Consider the following 17942-nt stretch of genomic DNA (forward strand, 5'->3'; position numbering starts at 1 on the left):
TACTGCCTTGCATATAAGAGAACAACTCTTATACAAATAATTATTAGAATAATCTTTGAAGTAAAAAAGTCAGATTTTCAGTATCGGCTTTGCCATCTCTTAACCTTTGACTTTGAACAAGTTGATTTAAACTCACAGAACCTCAGATCTCTTAATCTATAAACTAGATATATAATCAACCTACTTTTCAGGATTTTCTAAAACTTAAGTATATCTTAGTGTGGGGTCTAGCCAAGAATAAGAGCTCACTAAATGGTTGAGCATTTTCTTGTTTGTTTTTATTTGTTGTTGTTAATAACATAATTAATGCCACTATATTATTACTATTAATGAATGCTTACTGAGTGCATGAAGGAATGAATGGCAAATAAAAAGATGTTTCTACGGGGCTGATCAGAGCTATGCTATAAATGGTACTAACCCAAACAGCCAAACAGGAGCAAAGGGTATAGGAGCTCTGGGGGATACAGCCTTCTTTAAGAAATATCAGTATAAGAGTTACAGTCTTCATCTCCCTTGTTATTTCCATGAAGAAAAATGAGTTAAGACTCCACAGCAGGCATCTGTATGTAGAGAAATGAGATACTTAACAGCCAGCTTGTTTGCCTCAGCAATTATTATCCCAGGGGGAAGCTGCAGACAGGACAGAGCAGGCGGAATATCTGGAAATGGCTCTCATTGCTGAAGCATCCACCTCCATATATACTCTATATACTCTGAATAAAATATTTGTAAGTTTGCTTCCAAATAATATGGTATAACAGAACTCTCTAGCCTTTGTTTTTCCCTCCCGTGAGACAGACTTTCATTTCTATTAAACGGATTTCGTAGCCATGCCACCCCTGCCTCAAACCAAGAAAGTCCTCCCTGTCCCTTCTCCAACTGCCACATCTACGGCTCCCCTTCTGCTCTGTTAAGAATATTCTCAATATCTCCTCTTCACTCTTCTGTTAGTCATCAGGTTTGTTAATTCTGTTTTCAAAATGTCTCTCACATTTCTCTACTTCTTTCTGGTCCCAAAGGACCATTCTGGTTCAGCTTTCATGCCCGGTGGCATGCTGCGCCAGCTTCTTAGGCAGCTCCTGCCTCTGTCCTACATACTGCTGCTACACACTCCTAACCACGTGACTCTCACTCAAAACCCTTCACAAAGTCTCTGAAGCCATAAACGCAGCCCTAATTTCTTATTTAATCTGGCTTTCAAGCACCATCCTGATTTGTTCTGTAGCTTCTTCCCCTGATCTCGCCTACCCATATCCACATACACATCCATGCGTGTAGGGTGTCCACAAGACACTCCAGTGTAGGTCCACTCACGGCCCGCACACACTTTCCTGCCTCTGTGCCTCTGCTCAGAAACTATGCCCTTCCCTGACAGTACTCCTCCTCACCAACCCAGCTTGCTAACAGGCTGGCCATCTTTCAACACCTAACTCAAATACCTCCTTCAAAAGAGGTTAAATAAGCATCTTTCCTTTCCCCTGCTTATGGTGTACCTCACCGTCCCCAACCACTTCAAGCCTCCTCACTGCTTAGGCTGATTTTGACCAACCTAAGAAAACTACCTGTTCTTTTCCTCCTCTCTGAATTTATTCAAATTTAACTATAATATAAAAAGAATAGTACAATATATACCGTTTATTTCTTCCTAGACCTCTTTCCTCCATTCATTTGAAAATGAATGGACACATGACTCAGAAAGAGGTTATAATACTAACTCATCTTTCTGACCACTGTAAATGGTTGAAGTGGAGATTCCATAATCCAAGTCCCTAGAATTTAACACTGAAGGAACCACGGAGAGACTCTTTGTTTTTTCTCTTAATTAAAAAAAATGAATGACATGGGCTAAAGTTACCTGTGACCATGCTGTAATCATGTGAAAAAGGCCTGACACGAGCAGTAAAGAATGATTCAAGACGCTAGAGTGGAAAAACCATAGACCAACCTGATTTTGATCCAGCCACTGACCAGTCCCTATGGTCTATAGAGTTTCTGTTGTTTTCCTTCCATTCTGGGAACTGAATTACTCCTCTATCTGTGTGTGGCAGACAGTTGTCAAAGATGGCAGCCAACAATCCCACTGATTCCTTTATACACAAATCACCCCATCGGTCAAGTGGAGTCCAATCCCTTCCCCCTGAATCTAGGCTCACAATCTTTGCTTTGACCAAAAGAATCCAGCAGAAATGACAATGTACCAGTTCCAGTTCTACGCCTTAAGAGACCTGAGAGCTTCTACTTTCACTCTCTTGAGATCCAGCTGTCAGGGAAAGGTTCTCAGTTTAGACTACTAAATGGGTAAGTGGAGGCAGGGAGGCCCAGCCAGCCCCAGCTATCCCATCAACCCTTGCTGGGCACCATCATGTGAGTGAGGCCACCAAGGATGCTCCAGCCTCGCTGGGCTCCAGCTGAGTGCAGTCAAGCTGACACCAAAAGTGTCATAAAAGAATTGCCTAGCTGAGCCCAGCCAACCCACAGAATTATAAGAAATAAATCCTTGTCATGTTAAGCAACTAAGTGCTGGGGAAGCTTGTTTCCCAGCAATAGGCAGTCGATACACTTTATAATACTATTTTGCTGAAGTTTATTCATCAGGCTTCCTTTGGTCATTTACAACTCAGTCTCAATTAGACTCTTACAGGACATACCATTCTTTTTGTTAAAGTTCGTAAGTTCAAGCACCCTAATTTTCACAAATAAGAAAACTACACAATTGGTAAAAGTTACAGAAAGACATAAGACACCTGATGAAAAATGGACTATTTCAGAGCAATTATCTGCATTATCAGAAATTACTAGAGTCACAAAACTCTTGTAGACAGCCTAATACTTATGGTAGAAAAACCCATTGTACCGAAAATGAAAAGACCTATGGTTGAGGCCCAAGGTCTGTAACAATGTGTTCTTGGGCCTCAGTCTCCCCCAAAGTGATGAATGATGGTACATCAGTAGCTCTCAACCTTGAGTGCACAGTAAAATTGAAGTTTATTTAAAATAATACTAATGTACAGGCCGCACAGACCAACTGAATCAGGATCTCAGGAGTAGGGCCCAGTAGGGGGAAGGTGATTTCCACCCCTTCTCTCTCACCTCCTTTCACACTCATCCCCAGGAGAATGTGACTGCGTCTTTCCCACTAAAATGATCTAAGTCTCCTCTGCAGGCCTGGCCAAATTGTTCCTAGTCCCTTGTAATTGGCAATCTCATGCCGTTAATCTACAAATAGGAAGTCCCACCCTCTTGTTTTCACTCCTTTTTAACTTTCCCTCTCACCTGCTCCCACACTGCAGACACCCCTGCAGGACCAGCTGCAAGCCGGTGTTAAGACTGAACCTGGGTGGGGACAGAGGGTGAGTTTGGAAAGGGTCTTCTTGGGTCTCAGTCTGAGTCATCGTCTCTGGCCCAGCTGTACCAGAGAGCCCTGCATAAAGGGTTATGAAAAGGTTATGAAACCTTGACCCCTGTTTCTCCTGTGCTGTGAGAGGCGAAACTCCCTTAGAAACCGTAAGGCAAGGAAAAGCAATTGGCCAAATAGAGCTCAGGCGTTCCTGGGACCTGGCTGAATACTCCTTTAACGTCATTAAAATCTCATAAATACCTCAAATATTTTCCATCTGTTTCTACTCCTCTCTACCATCTATCAATTAAGAAGGTGTTTCTGAAAGTTTAACTTGTGATCATCAAACTGGTGGGTTGAAATAAACAGCAAGACATGTATACTTATAGATTTTATTCTGAAAAAAAATTTCCCTCTTCCTGGAAAATAAAGACAATTATATTAATATGTTCAGATAGTAGAACATGTTATTAGAACTCAATGTAAACAAGTTTTACCTTAATAAGCTTTTATGGCCAATACACTGAGTCAGAAAACATTCTGTTTTCATTTATTAAACTTCAAAAGCAAGCAAGGGAGTGAGCCTATAGCTTTCAGATCCCCTTCTCTCACTGGAAGAAAGGATCCGAGAGGAAACCGATCTGATCTGATGGGAGACGAGGCAGGAGGGAGGGTGAGCACTAAAAAAGACCTGACCCTCCGGGGTGCTACTGGCTTTTCAATTATTCCAGTGCACACTGTCCTAAAACCAGTCTTACTCTCTTTTGGCTCTCGTTGAGACTAAAAAGATGAGGACTCACAGAGCTCAGACACAGGTGTACAGGATAAAGAAAATTGTCATCTAAAGCCACTCCTCTAACAAGGGGAAGAAGAGTACCTGACCTTTTGGTTCTGGGGATGTCTTTGCTTTTTTCCCCTTTCTCTTGCTCTCTTTTTACATGCATCTAATATAGGTCTCATTTTCTCTAGGTACCCAGTGTTAAAGAATGTGTAAGTCATCCAAACCATTTTAGTGAGTAAACAAAAACTGAAAGAGAAGGTTTATAAATATTGTAAGTTAGCCCAGAAATAATCCTACAAGAGGCTATTAAAAAGTAGTCCATTAGTTGTTTTTCTCTGCACACTAATCAAGTAAAAGATGGTTATATGCCATTTGAGAATGGTCAATAAAATTGAAGAAATCAGGTTTTCATAATGGAGGTACCAATTATATAACCAGAGTCAAGCATTCTTTTTACCATATTCACCATCTGAAAATATCTAAATTAAATAGCTTTGTTTTCTACTATGCAAATACTATACTAAAGTTTAGTGTCAGTAAGCCAATAAAATATGGGCTAGTGGGGTTTTTTTAATCAGTATTGAAATTAGTAAGTGTAAGTCTTACAACTTTTGTTGTTGTCGTCCAGTTACATTGCTCTCCCCCGCCCCGACCCCCCCACTCCCACAGTCAATCCCCCTCCAACGTCCGTGCCCATGAGTCCTCAATTCATGGTCCTTTGCTTGCCCCCTCCCCTTCTTTCCTCCGCTATCCCCCTCACTCCTCCCCTCTGGTCACTGTCAGTTTGTTCTTTATTTCCAAGTCTGGTTATATTTTGCTCATTTGTTTGTTTCATTGATTAGGTTCCATTTATAGGAGAGATCATATGGTATTTGTTTTCATAAACTTCACTAACTCATTAATGAAAAGTAATTTTTTTTCTTGTGTATACACAAACATATAATTAATTCCTATCTAGAACACTTGAAAAAGAAAACAATCAATGAATTTTTTTAAAAATCACCTTGGATGAAATGACAGATTCTTTCTGATCAGCATTTTTACACTTTTTTCCTGTGTCTTGCTCTGCTGATGTACTTTCTGAGCTTCCTGGTGAAATTAATCGCTTTCTTCCTTGCTGTGTTATGTTTACTCGGGTTCTACCTTTGCAGGCTCCTTCTCTTCCACTTTCCTGGATTACATTATCTTAAACACACATCAGCACACATACACAAAGAAAAAGGAGAAGAATATTATCTCTTTATCTTCAAATGTTAATAAATCTATATTCTCCCCCCCGCCCCAAAAAAAAGAAAAAGAAAAAGGATAAAGGAGCTAGTAAAATTAAAGTTCCAGTTATGTTGTCAACTTTAAAACACTTATTTGCAAATCACAAAAAGTATTAAGCAGAACAATAGCCTAGAGCTCCAGCCCCAAAGTTGGCGAGGTTAAGATGCTAACGTGGGCAGGTTCCACCCTCTAACTACTTTACCTCACCTCTCTGAACTGTGGTTTCGTCATCTGGAAAAAGGAAGTTATAATAATAACTTATAGAGTTAATGAGGTAAGATATATGAACTACGTAGGAGAGTACCTGATATATGTTAGCTATCATATATTTTTATTTTAGCATTGAATTTCTCTAACAGAAAATCTGACATATAGCTTATACAATACATTTTATGTATAGTATTTATTGTCCTCCCTAAGAAGCCACAGTGAGGAATTCAACATAAGTTATCTTACAGATTAAGAACCCAAAATAACCCAGCAGGGCGAGTGACCTCAACAAACTTAACCAACGAAGAAAATAAAGTTATAATAACAATGGACTCTATATCCCACGTCATATTCCCAAGGTTCAACATACATGGTAAAAAAACTTAAAGTCAGTATAATGTTTTGTCAACAAATTCATGAACTATATAATCAGAAAACAAGATGTATTTATTTTAAGAGGAAAGTCTTCATGGTTAGTTGTCAGCCTTCCCTGCACTCAAAGAATAGCTTCCTAAGGACAGAGACTTTCCTGTTCTGTTCCTATACTGCCTCCAGTACCTAGAACTGTGCCTACTGCAAAACTGGTGCTCAGTAGATATGTTTAACTGAAATGACTTGTGAACATAAACAGAATCTGTCCAAAGATCTCCTTAAGAGCCTGGATACAGGTATGTAAGACAATCCACAGGCACTATTCTAATGCTGGAATATAAGGGTTAGCAAACTTTCTGTAAAAAGCTCTGTGGCCCATCTAGCACCTGTCTCAACCAGTTACCTCTGCCTTTGTAGTGTGAAAGCAGCCACACAGAATACAGACATGGATGGCCTTGGTTGTATTTCAATAAAATTTTATTTACAGAAACAGGCGGTGGGCAGGATTTGGCTCATGGGCTGTGGTTTGCTCAGAGCTGTTTTACAGGATATTTGATAACCTGAAAAAATACTACATTAAATTCAGGGAAAAAATACTAATAGAATATGTACTGTCCATACTATTAAACAAGGAAATCAGTTGAACCAACACAAAAATAATACATTTATTAAAGGAAACATATGAACAAACTATCTAAAAACTAAACTTTACCTAAATTATTTAAATAGTTGTTGGAATCTAAATTAAGAAGCATTCCATATCATTTTACAAACTGTCAGAAATAGGACTACATAGGACTGTACAGACTGGTGAAACAAATGACCGAATGCTACAATAGCTATGAATTAGTCAAACCAAGGGAAATAGCCAACTATGGTATTGCTTACTATGATAAGAACTAAAAAATGTAAATTAAATAAGACATAGTGTCTATCCAAATGGCAGTGTGCCACATTCCAAATGTCAATGTGCACATAAAATTCTAAAATTAAAAAATCCATATTTAAAATATTCAATTCTTTAAAATTCCAAATTCTCTATTAAAAATATTCCTTCTAAGGACCAGAACTAGCTTCTTCTGCATTAAAAAAAGCCATGTTGATAATGTTGTTAAAATGCTTTTCACAAAGAGTACATAAAAAAGTAAGTTAATTGGTTCATAACAATCTTTGTATCTGGATATTAAAATTTTTTATAAATCAAAGAAAAGTACAACTAAATGACAGAAATATAAAAGAAATGAACTATTAAAACAAATCAATTAATTTTCTTTAGTTTTAACTATTACTAATTGTATTTATGTATATGAGCAGTTACAGTATTACTACGTGAATGATAGCTCAAATATATGCACAAATGTCATTAAAATGATATCCTTGCAATTTTAACTCCAGAGGAACCACTCCTAACAGTTATATTAACAATTTGATTCTCAACATTTTCCTAGTTTGAGCAAATATGTCTACAAATCTATATTTATAAATATACACAGGGTTAAAAGTATAAATGCTATTATTTCTGTGGGCTAACTACCTAAAATTATATTTCTGGGTCAAAGTATGTTATGTACTTAATTTTTAAGAGATGCTGGCAAATAAACTTAAAAGGCTATACCAACTTACACTTCCACCAACTCTGTTCAGTGATACCCATTTCTGTTAGCACCGGTTTTATCAACTGCTTAGATTTTGATGAGTTTAGTAAACAAAAAATGGTACCTCATAGTTTCACTTTGTATTTTCCTCTCTTATAATAATTATATATTTGTTGACTATTTTTACTTATTCTTTTTTAAATTATATTTTACTGATTATCTTATTACAGTTGGCCTGATTTTTTCCCCCTTTGCTCCCCTCCACCCAGCACTCCCACTCCCTCAGGCAGTCCCCCCACCATCGTTCAGGTCCAAGGGTCAGACATGTAAATTCTTTGACTACTCCATTTCCTACACTGCACTTTATATCCCCATGGCTATTCTGTAACTGCCTATTTTCTTAATCCCTTCACCTCTTCACCCATTCCCCCACACCGCCCTCCCATCTGGCAACCACCAAAATGCTCTCCACATCCATGATTCTGTTTCTGTTCTTCTTCTTTGCTTAGTTTGTTTTTTAGATACAATTGTTGATAGGTATGTATTTATTTCCATTTTATTGTTCATAGTTTTGATCTTCTTTTCCGTAAGTAAGTCCCTTTAACATTCCATAGTGTAATAGTTTGGTGATGATGAACTCCTTTAGTTTTTCTTGTCTGGGAAGCTCTTTATCTGCCCTGCGATTCTAAATGATAGCTTTGCTGGGTAGGGCAATCTTGGCTATGGGTCCCTGCTTTTCATGACTTTGAATATTTCTTGCCAATCCCTTCTAGCCTGCAAAGATTCTTTTGGTTCAAATTTTGGAATGCCTGGAGCACCACCACCCTGCCCCTGCACAGCTAATCCTCCACACAGGGCAGAGGCTGGTGGTAAGTGGTCACAGCCAATCCTTGCAGTTGACTAGCCTGGGTAAAACCTTCCCATTTACCTGCCAACAGCAATTGAGGCTCAACTACAAGAGGAGGGTGTACTCAGCCCACATGAAGGGCATACCTCAACTACCCAGCTAGGGTGACAGGGGAAGCTATGCAACTGGACCCTGCAGGACACCTACTACATTAGGCAATACTACCAAGACACGGAGTCAAAGCAGCTCTACCTAATACATAGAAACAGTGAGGTTGCCAAAATGAGGAGACAAAGAAACATGGCCCAAATGAAAGAACAGATAAAAACTCCAGAAAAAGAGCTAAACGAAATGGAGATAAGCAATCTATCAGATGCTGAGTTCAAAACACTGGTTATAAGGATGCTCAAGGAACTTACTGAGGACCTCAGCAGCATAAAAAAGGTCCAGTCAGAAATGAAGGATATGCTAATTGAAATAAAGAACAATTTACAGGGAAATAACAGTAGAGTAGATAAAACTGAGAATCAAATCAATGATTTGTAACATAGGAAGAAAAAAATAACCAATCAGAATAATAAGAAGAGAAAAGAATTCAAAAAATGAGGATAGTATAAGCAGCCTCTGGGACAACTTTAAGAGGTCCAACATTCACATCATAGGAGTGCCAGAAGTATAGAAAGAGGAAGAAATTGGAAATCTATTTGAGAACATAATGAAAGAAAACTTCCCTAATTTGGTAAAGGAAATAGACAATGCAAGTCCAGGTAGCACAGAGTACCACACAAGATGGATGCAAAGAGGCCCACTCCAAGACATATCATAATTCAAATGCCAATGGTTAAAGATAAAGAGAGAGCCTTAAAAGCAGCAAGAGAAAAGCAGTTAGTTACCTATAGAGGAGTTCCCATGAGATTGTCAGCTAATTTCTCAAAAGAAACTTGCGGGCTAGAAGAGACTGGCAAAAAATGTTCAAAGTCATGAACAGCAGGGACCTATAGCCAAGATTGTCCTACCCAGCAAAGCTATCATTTAGAATCGAAGGGCAGATAAAGAGCTTCCCAGACAAGAAAAAAACTAAAGGAGTTCATCATCACCAAACTATTACACTATGAAATGTTAAAGGGACTTATGGAAAAGAAGATCAAAACTATGAACAATAAAATGCAAATAAATACAAATCTATCAACAATTGAATCTGAAAAACAACTAAGGAAAGAATAACAGAGAAAGAAGCATGGATGTGGAGAGCATTTTGATGGTTGCCAGATGGGAGGGGCATAAGGGGGAATAGGTGAAGAGGTGAGGGGATTAAGAAGTATGAATAGGTAGATACAGAATAGCCATGGGGATGTAAAGTACAGTGTAGGAAATGGAATAACTGAAGAGCTTACACGCATGACTCATGGACATGAACAGTGGTGGGCGGACTGCCTGAGGGAGTGGGAGTGCTGGATGGAGGGGAGCAAAGGGGGAAAAATCAGGCCAACTGTAATAGCATAATCAAAAAAATATAATTAAAAATAAAAAATAAAATTTGTAAATTCTAGCTCATGCAATAAGATAATAAAATTTTAGGAAGCAGTAATAAATCAAAAGAGCCAAAGATGTCATAACTCTGTAGATATGATTGTAGAGCTAGAAAATTCAAGAGACTAAAAACTATTTGAATTAATTGGATCATTTAACAGCATTGCTGGAAATAAATAAGTAAAGCTAAAGGAGTTCATCACCAAGACACTATTATATGAAATGTTAAAGGGACTTATTTAAGAAAAAGAACAAGATCAAAACTATGAATATTAAAATGGTAATTAAATCATAACTATCAGCAGTTGCATCAAAATAACAAACTAAGCAACCAAGCAGAACAGAAACAGAACCAGAGATGTCCAGATCATTTGGAGGGTTACCAGTGGGGAGGGGGAAGGGGAGAATAGGGGAAAAGGTACAGGGATTAAGAAGTACAAATTGGTAGGTACAGAATAGACATGGGGAGGTTAAGAATAGTATAGGGAACGAGGTAGCCAAAGAATTTACATGCACGAACTATGGACATGAACTAAGGTGGGGAGTTGCCGGAAGGATGGGGAATACTGGCTGGGGCAGGGGGGACAAAAGGGAATAGATTGGGACAACTGTAACAGCATAATCAATAAAACATATTAAAATAGACTAACTAGCACTTTAAATTTTGAGCTTTAGTCTAATTAAAACAAAATCAGTTCAATATTTATAATCTACATTGAGTTGTTATAGAGAAAATATTCAGAGTGCAAAATTAAATGCAAACTAAATGGTTTGGGGACTACCTACTACTTCAGTCTTTACTGGCATGTGCTTCTTTTCAGGACTCTGTGTAGAAAAGTTAGAAGATGGGAAAATAAGAGTGCTACACAGTAACATGATACAAGGGAAAATCTAAAAGCTCCTTTTTCTATCTAGCAAGAATGCCATGACCCAGGAATTATGACTTGTCCTGAGGCCTAGAAAGCTGAGGGAACAGAGATAAATGGAAGTCAAGAATGGGGAAGCTTGATAGACCTTGCCCAAATATATCCACTTCCAATCCCTAAGAGACATGGAGAAAATTTTATCCCAGGCCTGAAAAACTCATGATAATATCTAAGGACTAGTACCTGGGGACCCAGGAAAGAAGATAAACTAGAATATGCTGGTGGAATAACAGAAGGATAGCCTGATCACTGCAAACATTGACATACATATAAGGATTAACCAAGAGTTAAATTGAGAAAAGTTCCAGGAGAAAATACAAGGGCATATTTAAAAAGAAAAAAACAGGGCACACAGAGCACAGAGAGAATTTAGGTGACTGTATAACAGTAATATAGCTCAATGTAACAGCATAATCAATAAAATATATTAAAAAATATATTTTAGAAACAGGCAGAGCTAGGTTTCAATTACAGCTCTGGCATTTATTACATGATCTTGGATAAGTAATTTAACATCAAGTAATGTTATCTGTCCTGTATGATGCAAAAGGTTCCAAAATATCAAGTTGGTTTCAGATAATCTAAATAATGACCAATGAACAAAATATAGTAAGGCTGCAAGAGACATTAAGAAAATAACCTGTATATAATAAACCTAAAATGCATCCTAGATTTGGATTTTAAAAAATAACTAGCATTGGTCTATTGACCTGGATGATATATTATTTAAACAAACAAAACAATAACAATTAAATAAAACTACATTGCAGAAAAATCCAAATTATTTCAAGCTTTAATTAGTACTAATTGACTTCTAAATCTTCCTGTCTTTAAAGAAACTCAGTACCTAATTTTGCTCTTAAAAATTCTCCCCCAAAGTCTAAATTTATAGTAAGAAGATATACTTGAATCCAAAGACTTTTTTGTCTTATTTTGAAGCTTTTGCATTTTAAGTACATTGTGTACTATATAATATTCTTGTCCAAATGAATGTCAAATTGCTCTCATTTGTATTTTCAAGGTGAAGTGTCCAAAAACGTGCTTCATATTTTATGTGGTACATCTATCAAGTGAAAGTTAATAGCTATTTATAATTTGAAGCAAAATATATCTTGGACTATTATAAGTAATGTAATAGTTGTAGCACAGAAGCAATTAACAGTATAGAACGACTATGAAAAAGAACTTGTTTGCAGGGAGGTAGTTCAATTTTGGTCAAGTGATTCTCTCTATATTAGAGAAACTGTTCTACTGAAGGAAAGTGCCTGGACCCTCTCCACTACCATCCCCCATTTGCCATTACCTTCCTGCAAATTGACAATTATCACATTAATGAGTAATGTAACATATGAAAATATACATATAATGGGTGGGGGAGGGGGATGAAAACCACTGCAAGAAATAAAACTCCTACCAGGAAATTTTAGGTTTAGATATGAAAATTCTCCAGATTTAATCACATCTACCTCAACACAATATACAACTTATTTGTCCTACAAGATCGCTCTGATCCTACTATAATCCAAAGTAGCATTAAATGAGGAATATTCTGTCCATAATATACTTGATTAAAATTTCAGAAGACTTCTGTGACCACTATGCTGAATATTAGAAACAGTAAGAGTAGTAATATACCAACTAAAATACATATTCAATTGTGTTTTTAATTTATAAAAGATAATGTTCAGGGTAAAATGAAAGAATAGCTTGAATGAACTAATCATTCCAAACAAAACCATGATAAATTTTGGACAGAATATTAAAAAGCAACTATTTGAATGCACTAGAGAGTGTCTCAAAAGGCAAAACTACAGAAGAATCTAAGCTTGAAAAATTCACTACATCCTATGAGGTTTGTGAATTTGTGGCTTTTTCCCTGAGAGCACACCCAATTCACAAATAGCAGAAAGCTGCAACCTTACTAGCTTAACTTGTCAGAGGACAGAGTCTGAGGCTTGTGGAGTAGGTAGGAAGTTAGGGATAAAATTCTGAAAGGAAGAAAACCGCAGAGAGCCAAGAACCAAAACCAAATGCATAAAATCAACCTAAACCCTTGGCTGACTATGTGTAAATGGGAGAGAGCCCCAAACCCGGAGAAAAAGCAGCAGTAGGAGGCTAAAGGCACTAAGCAGAGACTATAGCTGCTGCCCACACAGGAAAACAGAGTTTAGGACTTGAACTAACTGCGGATTAGAAGAAATTGCCTGTCAGGCCAAATTAATTGCCCATTACAGCAAAAATATTTATTCAGAGAAACCGAAAATCAAAAAGCTCTCCAACATTATTTATAACATTCAATTTCCAAAAGAAAGTCAGTAGACAAGAGAATGAACAGGAAAATGTAACCCATATAAAAGAACAAGCAGTCAAAAGAAACTGAACCTGAGATGACTGAAAAGTTGCGAATAAAAAGCTAAGTAAGACAATGCAGAAAACTTTTAATAATCTTGAATCGATGGTAATACCCAGCAGATAAATCATTGTAATATCTGCCATGACAGTGAGGTATACTAGGACAGAGGTCACCTCTTCTTCTAATACTCTAGCATATAACATTGTGAGCCTAGCACTTTTTATTTAATTATATTAACTTATAAAGCCCTTGCTGTGCTTATATTTTGTCTTAGACATGACATTAACAGGTTTGTTTAAAAATCAGTGTTAATATTGTAAATCTAGCGCTTGTTAAATCAAAAACTAATTAGCAGGATGACTGATAAATGGCATAAAATAATAGCCTGTGTTTTAAATTAGACTTCACGTACACATCTAAAAAAATGGTAGGCTAAGTTACACACTTACACAACTACCACTCTACCTCCATCTGTTCAGAAAAACTTTCAAATTCTGCTTAATGTTTTCTTGAAACAAAACCTACTTCCACTGATAACTGGTGCTGAAAGGTTTTAATCACCTATATTTTCTGTTAACATCCACGCTGGAAGGATTCTTTTCCTCTGGGCAGGGTTTAACTGCTGCTTACTGAAGTCTGAACATTCACCTAGGAAAGACTAAAAAGGCACCTAGTTTATTAATTACTAAAAATAAGCATGCATCCTTAATAAAATTGTAAAATTATTTACTTTGCAGAAAACTACCATGAAAATCCCATCTGCAACTGTGGATTGAGTTAGTCGAATTTCTCAAAGAAGGAAATTCATGATCTCTAATAGCTGAAGTGTTGGTCTAGTGTGATATCCTCCAGAGTTTAACTTAAAAAGAATAAAAGCAGAAAAATGCTAGCAATATTGTCTTGATATGTCTAATTTCAGTTGTTTTTTTTTTTCTCCTAAAAATAACTTAAGGAACATGTTATAAATGGACGATATCTTAAATTTCTCACCACACTCTGTGTGGTAGAAGTCTGAGTCGCTGCTATTTCTGCGCTTCTTTCCAGCTGTGGTGCACCACTTGTCTCGTTAGGCAAATTCACCAAGGATGGTTCTGGTGTTTCATTCAATGTATCATCTTCATCAAGCATTTGGCTGTTTCTATAAAATAAAATCAAATCATTTATTCATCATTTAAATTTAAAACACTTCTGTTGCCTACCATGCCGTTATAAATGTGAGTCACCCAAGCATATCTAACTAATGAGTTATGCTACTTTTCTCAGACTTAGCAGAACAAGAAAAGCAGATTATAATACAATAGAACAAAATACATAGACTAGAACATGTTCTTCCTCTTCTGACCACAGTATCACAATAAAATACATTAATCTTTACAAATCTTGGGTCTAAAAAGCACAGCTATTTATGAGATGAGGAACAGCCATCTTTGTCAAAGCTTAAGAGCTATTTACTCATTCAATTCAATGTCCAGATAGTCCATAAAAGTTAAGGACACCACCCAGCATCCAAAGAGAAAATGCAACTGAAAGTGTATCAGCTAAGTTAGTTAGGCTCTTGAAAAATAAAATAAAATAACATAAAATCCTGATGTCAAGTTCCTACATAGCTGCTACTGGGGTTCGGGCCTAGGAAGCTGCTTCTGCAATCTCCCCAAACTTGTAGCCTGACTGGAAGCTAAATGTTCCTCAGCAGAGCGCCCATGGTTACATGTGGAACATAAAAGCCAAATCAATCACTTCCTACTTGCTGTGAAATGCGGTAAGATCATCCAAAGTTGTTGCATCATTATTACTTAGGTAGGCATAGATATCCAGAAAATTTATCTTTTTGAAAAATTGAAAATTAAAATAGAAATACTACTTAGAATTAAAAGGGAATTAACTGCTGGTATGTACAATAACATGGATGCATCTCAAAGGCATTTTGCTAAGTCAAAGAAGCCAGATACAAAAAGGCTATATATCGCATGGTTCCATTTATATGAAATTCTGAAGAGGTAAAGCTACAGGAACAAAAATCAGATCAGTGGTTGCCAGGGGCTGGACGTAGAGTGAGGGGAACTACACAGATAGTTGATTGCTACCGCAAAGAGGCAGGCATGCAAAAATGGATGTATTTTTTTAAAAAAGTTTTTATTATATATTTTTTCCATTACCATTTAACCCCCTACCCCTGCAATCACCACACTGTTGTGCATGTCCATGAGTCCTTAGACTAGAGAATCCACTAGCTGAGTATGTTACCCAGAAGGACCCAGACAATAAGCAATAAAGTACACACTACTGAGGCAGTGCTGAGGAGCTCAAAAGTAGCTACAGTAGCTGCCTCTATAGGTCAGCATTGCTGGTAGGGGAGGCTGACAAAAGACAGGGCTCCTTATTAGCAATGGAGACGGCAAGATTCTAGAGTTGTACAGGCCAGGTGGTTGGCATTAACTATCAGAGGCTAAGTGGATGTTACTGGCATAACAGACAGCAAAGGTGGAAGGCAATGATCACTAAGCATCTGCACCAACGTCTAACCACCTAGCTGGAGCCAACATTTTTTCAGCTTTCCTTGCAGCTCTGTGTAGCCATTAACCAATTTTTTTTCTGGGGGGTGTAAATTGAAGTGATAGATTCTCTTCTTCCTTTCCTTCCTACCAACTGAGAATGCCAAAAATGATGCTAATTTGGAAGCTATATATTGAGGATGACAGAGCTACTCCATTAGCTGGAGTACATGAATTACATTATGAAGGAGAGCACACCTACATCTCTGGACTATTATGTGACAGAAAAATACTTATTCTTGTTAAAGTACTGCATTTAGGGGTCATTTTTGTTAAGCAACTTAGCTTTTACTCTAATACCCATATCAGCAAACTGCCAACAGTCCAAATCCAACCTGCTACCTGTTTTTGTAAATGAAGTGCTACTGAAACACTAGAAGAGCTGATTTGAGTTACTAGGATATAGATCATATGGTTTACAGAGCCTAAAATAATTACAATCTGGTTCTTACAAAGAAAGTTTGCCAACCTATGTTCTCATACATAGCCTCTTTTGAAAAAGTATTGAGTATTTTAGATTCATCTTTATTCTGCCTGTTCAAATATTAAATATTTAACCAATGAAAGCAAAAGATCCTTAAATGAATCAAATATTGACAAAATGCTTAAAAGGGATGGCTATATGCTTTAAATCATACAAGATCTGTCTGGAAAAAATCCAGCCATTGTTAATATAACAAGAACGGTTTGCATGGCAGCCAAGGAGAGTGGACTGGAATGCACGTGCGTGAATAATGACAACTTCACTGTGCTAGTCAGTGGGGGTGGTAGACACTGTAGAGTGAGCATGCATACAGTGCCATCACATTCAAAATAAGCGAGTAGAGCAACAAATCTGCATCGTATTTTGTGTTATGCTTGAACATTCCTCTGCGGAAGCTATTCCTGTGATTCACAAGGCCACAGCTATGGGCAACTGGTGATTGGCAGCTTCATCATGACAACACACCCACTCATGCATCATATCTTGCGTGGAGTTTTTTGGCGAAACATCAAATTACCCTGGTGACTCAGCCCCCCTCTATCCCAGATTTGACACCCTGTGACTTCTGCCTTTGCCCAAAACTAAAACCACCCTTGAAAGGGAAAAGATACCAGCATGTCGATGAGATTCAGGAAAATACGATGGGGCAGCTGATGGTGACTGGGAGAACTGTGTGAGGTCCCAAGCTGCTTACTTTGAAGGGAACTGAGGCATCATTGTTCTATGTGCGATGTTTCTTGTATCTTCTTCAATAAATGTCTCTATTTTTCATATTACATGGCTGCCTATCTTCTGGACAGACCCCGTATATTGCATGATGCATGTATGATAAATATCTTCAACTAAGCTATTATAGTTAAACTGATCTTTAGGAAAATGGTCTTTCAACTACTGTTACTATATGTATGATAAAGATCAAAGTGAAAATAATGAAAATGATTACTACACATCAGAAATCATTCTATCATCATGGGTATATTTGAAATCACAAACTGGAGAAGTGCTGAAAGTGAAATCAACACCCTGAAGAAAATTTTATACTAGCAAGCTAAAAATAAAAATTTAGTTTTTAATATAAAAACAATTAATTTGGTTACCCTAAACTAGGCACACAATTACCAAAACATATACAAAACATTTACTACCTCCTTCAATATATTTGGCTTGACAGCAGTTACACACTAGATACCATTCCTTGTAATAAACAGCCTGAAGAAAAGTATAGTGTTTTTAAAGTGGGTTGTATTTTCAGTTTTATCAATACTAAAAAAATTCAAAATTTACTAATCCACAATCTGATTTAAGGTACAAGAGTAATCTTTCACACCAAGGGGATAAGCAAACATGAACAGATATATATAAACTTAAAATTGACATATAATCATGTAAATAAATTATCAGGCAATGACCATACTTTGTTTCATAGAAATGTACAGCACTTCCCTGATTTTTGAAAAAAGTATATAATTCTATTATGCAAATTTACTATAACAAAAAATTAGTTTCTCTACTTATGTTAGCAGCTGGTTAAAAAATAGCATTCTTTATACATGTACAATAAGAAAAAAAGTAAATGGCAAGCCATGGTTATTGAATTCATATAACCAAAATAAAAAAAAATTTCCTGACATAATTTCTTTCCATTTACTATTTTAAAAATTTAGATATAGTTTATATTTTCCG

General features: G+C 36.9%; 1 protein-coding gene across 1 annotated transcript in view; it reads right to left on the reverse strand.

The window, feature by feature from the left end:
- The window catches only part of APLF (aprataxin and PNKP like factor), a 102361-nt gene that overhangs the window by 43724 nt on the left and 40695 nt on the right, over positions 1–17942 (reverse strand). The window contains exons 4-6 of the mRNA XM_054586868.1: positions 14214–14361; positions 13785–13881; positions 5125–5306 (exon numbers count right to left, since the gene is read on the reverse strand). Of these exons, the coding sequence (XP_054442843.1) occupies positions 5125–5306; positions 13785–13881; positions 14214–14361 (427 nt within the window). The remainder of the gene's footprint in view (positions 1–5124; positions 5307–13784; positions 13882–14213; positions 14362–17942) is intronic.

Source organism: Pteronotus mesoamericanus, unplaced genomic scaffold (assembly GCF_021234165.1).
Source record: "Pteronotus mesoamericanus isolate MK-2021 breed Mesoamerican mustached bat unplaced genomic scaffold, CSHL_Meso_final contig_98, whole genome shotgun sequence".
Lineage (NCBI taxonomy): Eukaryota > Metazoa > Chordata > Mammalia > Chiroptera > Mormoopidae > Pteronotus > Pteronotus mesoamericanus.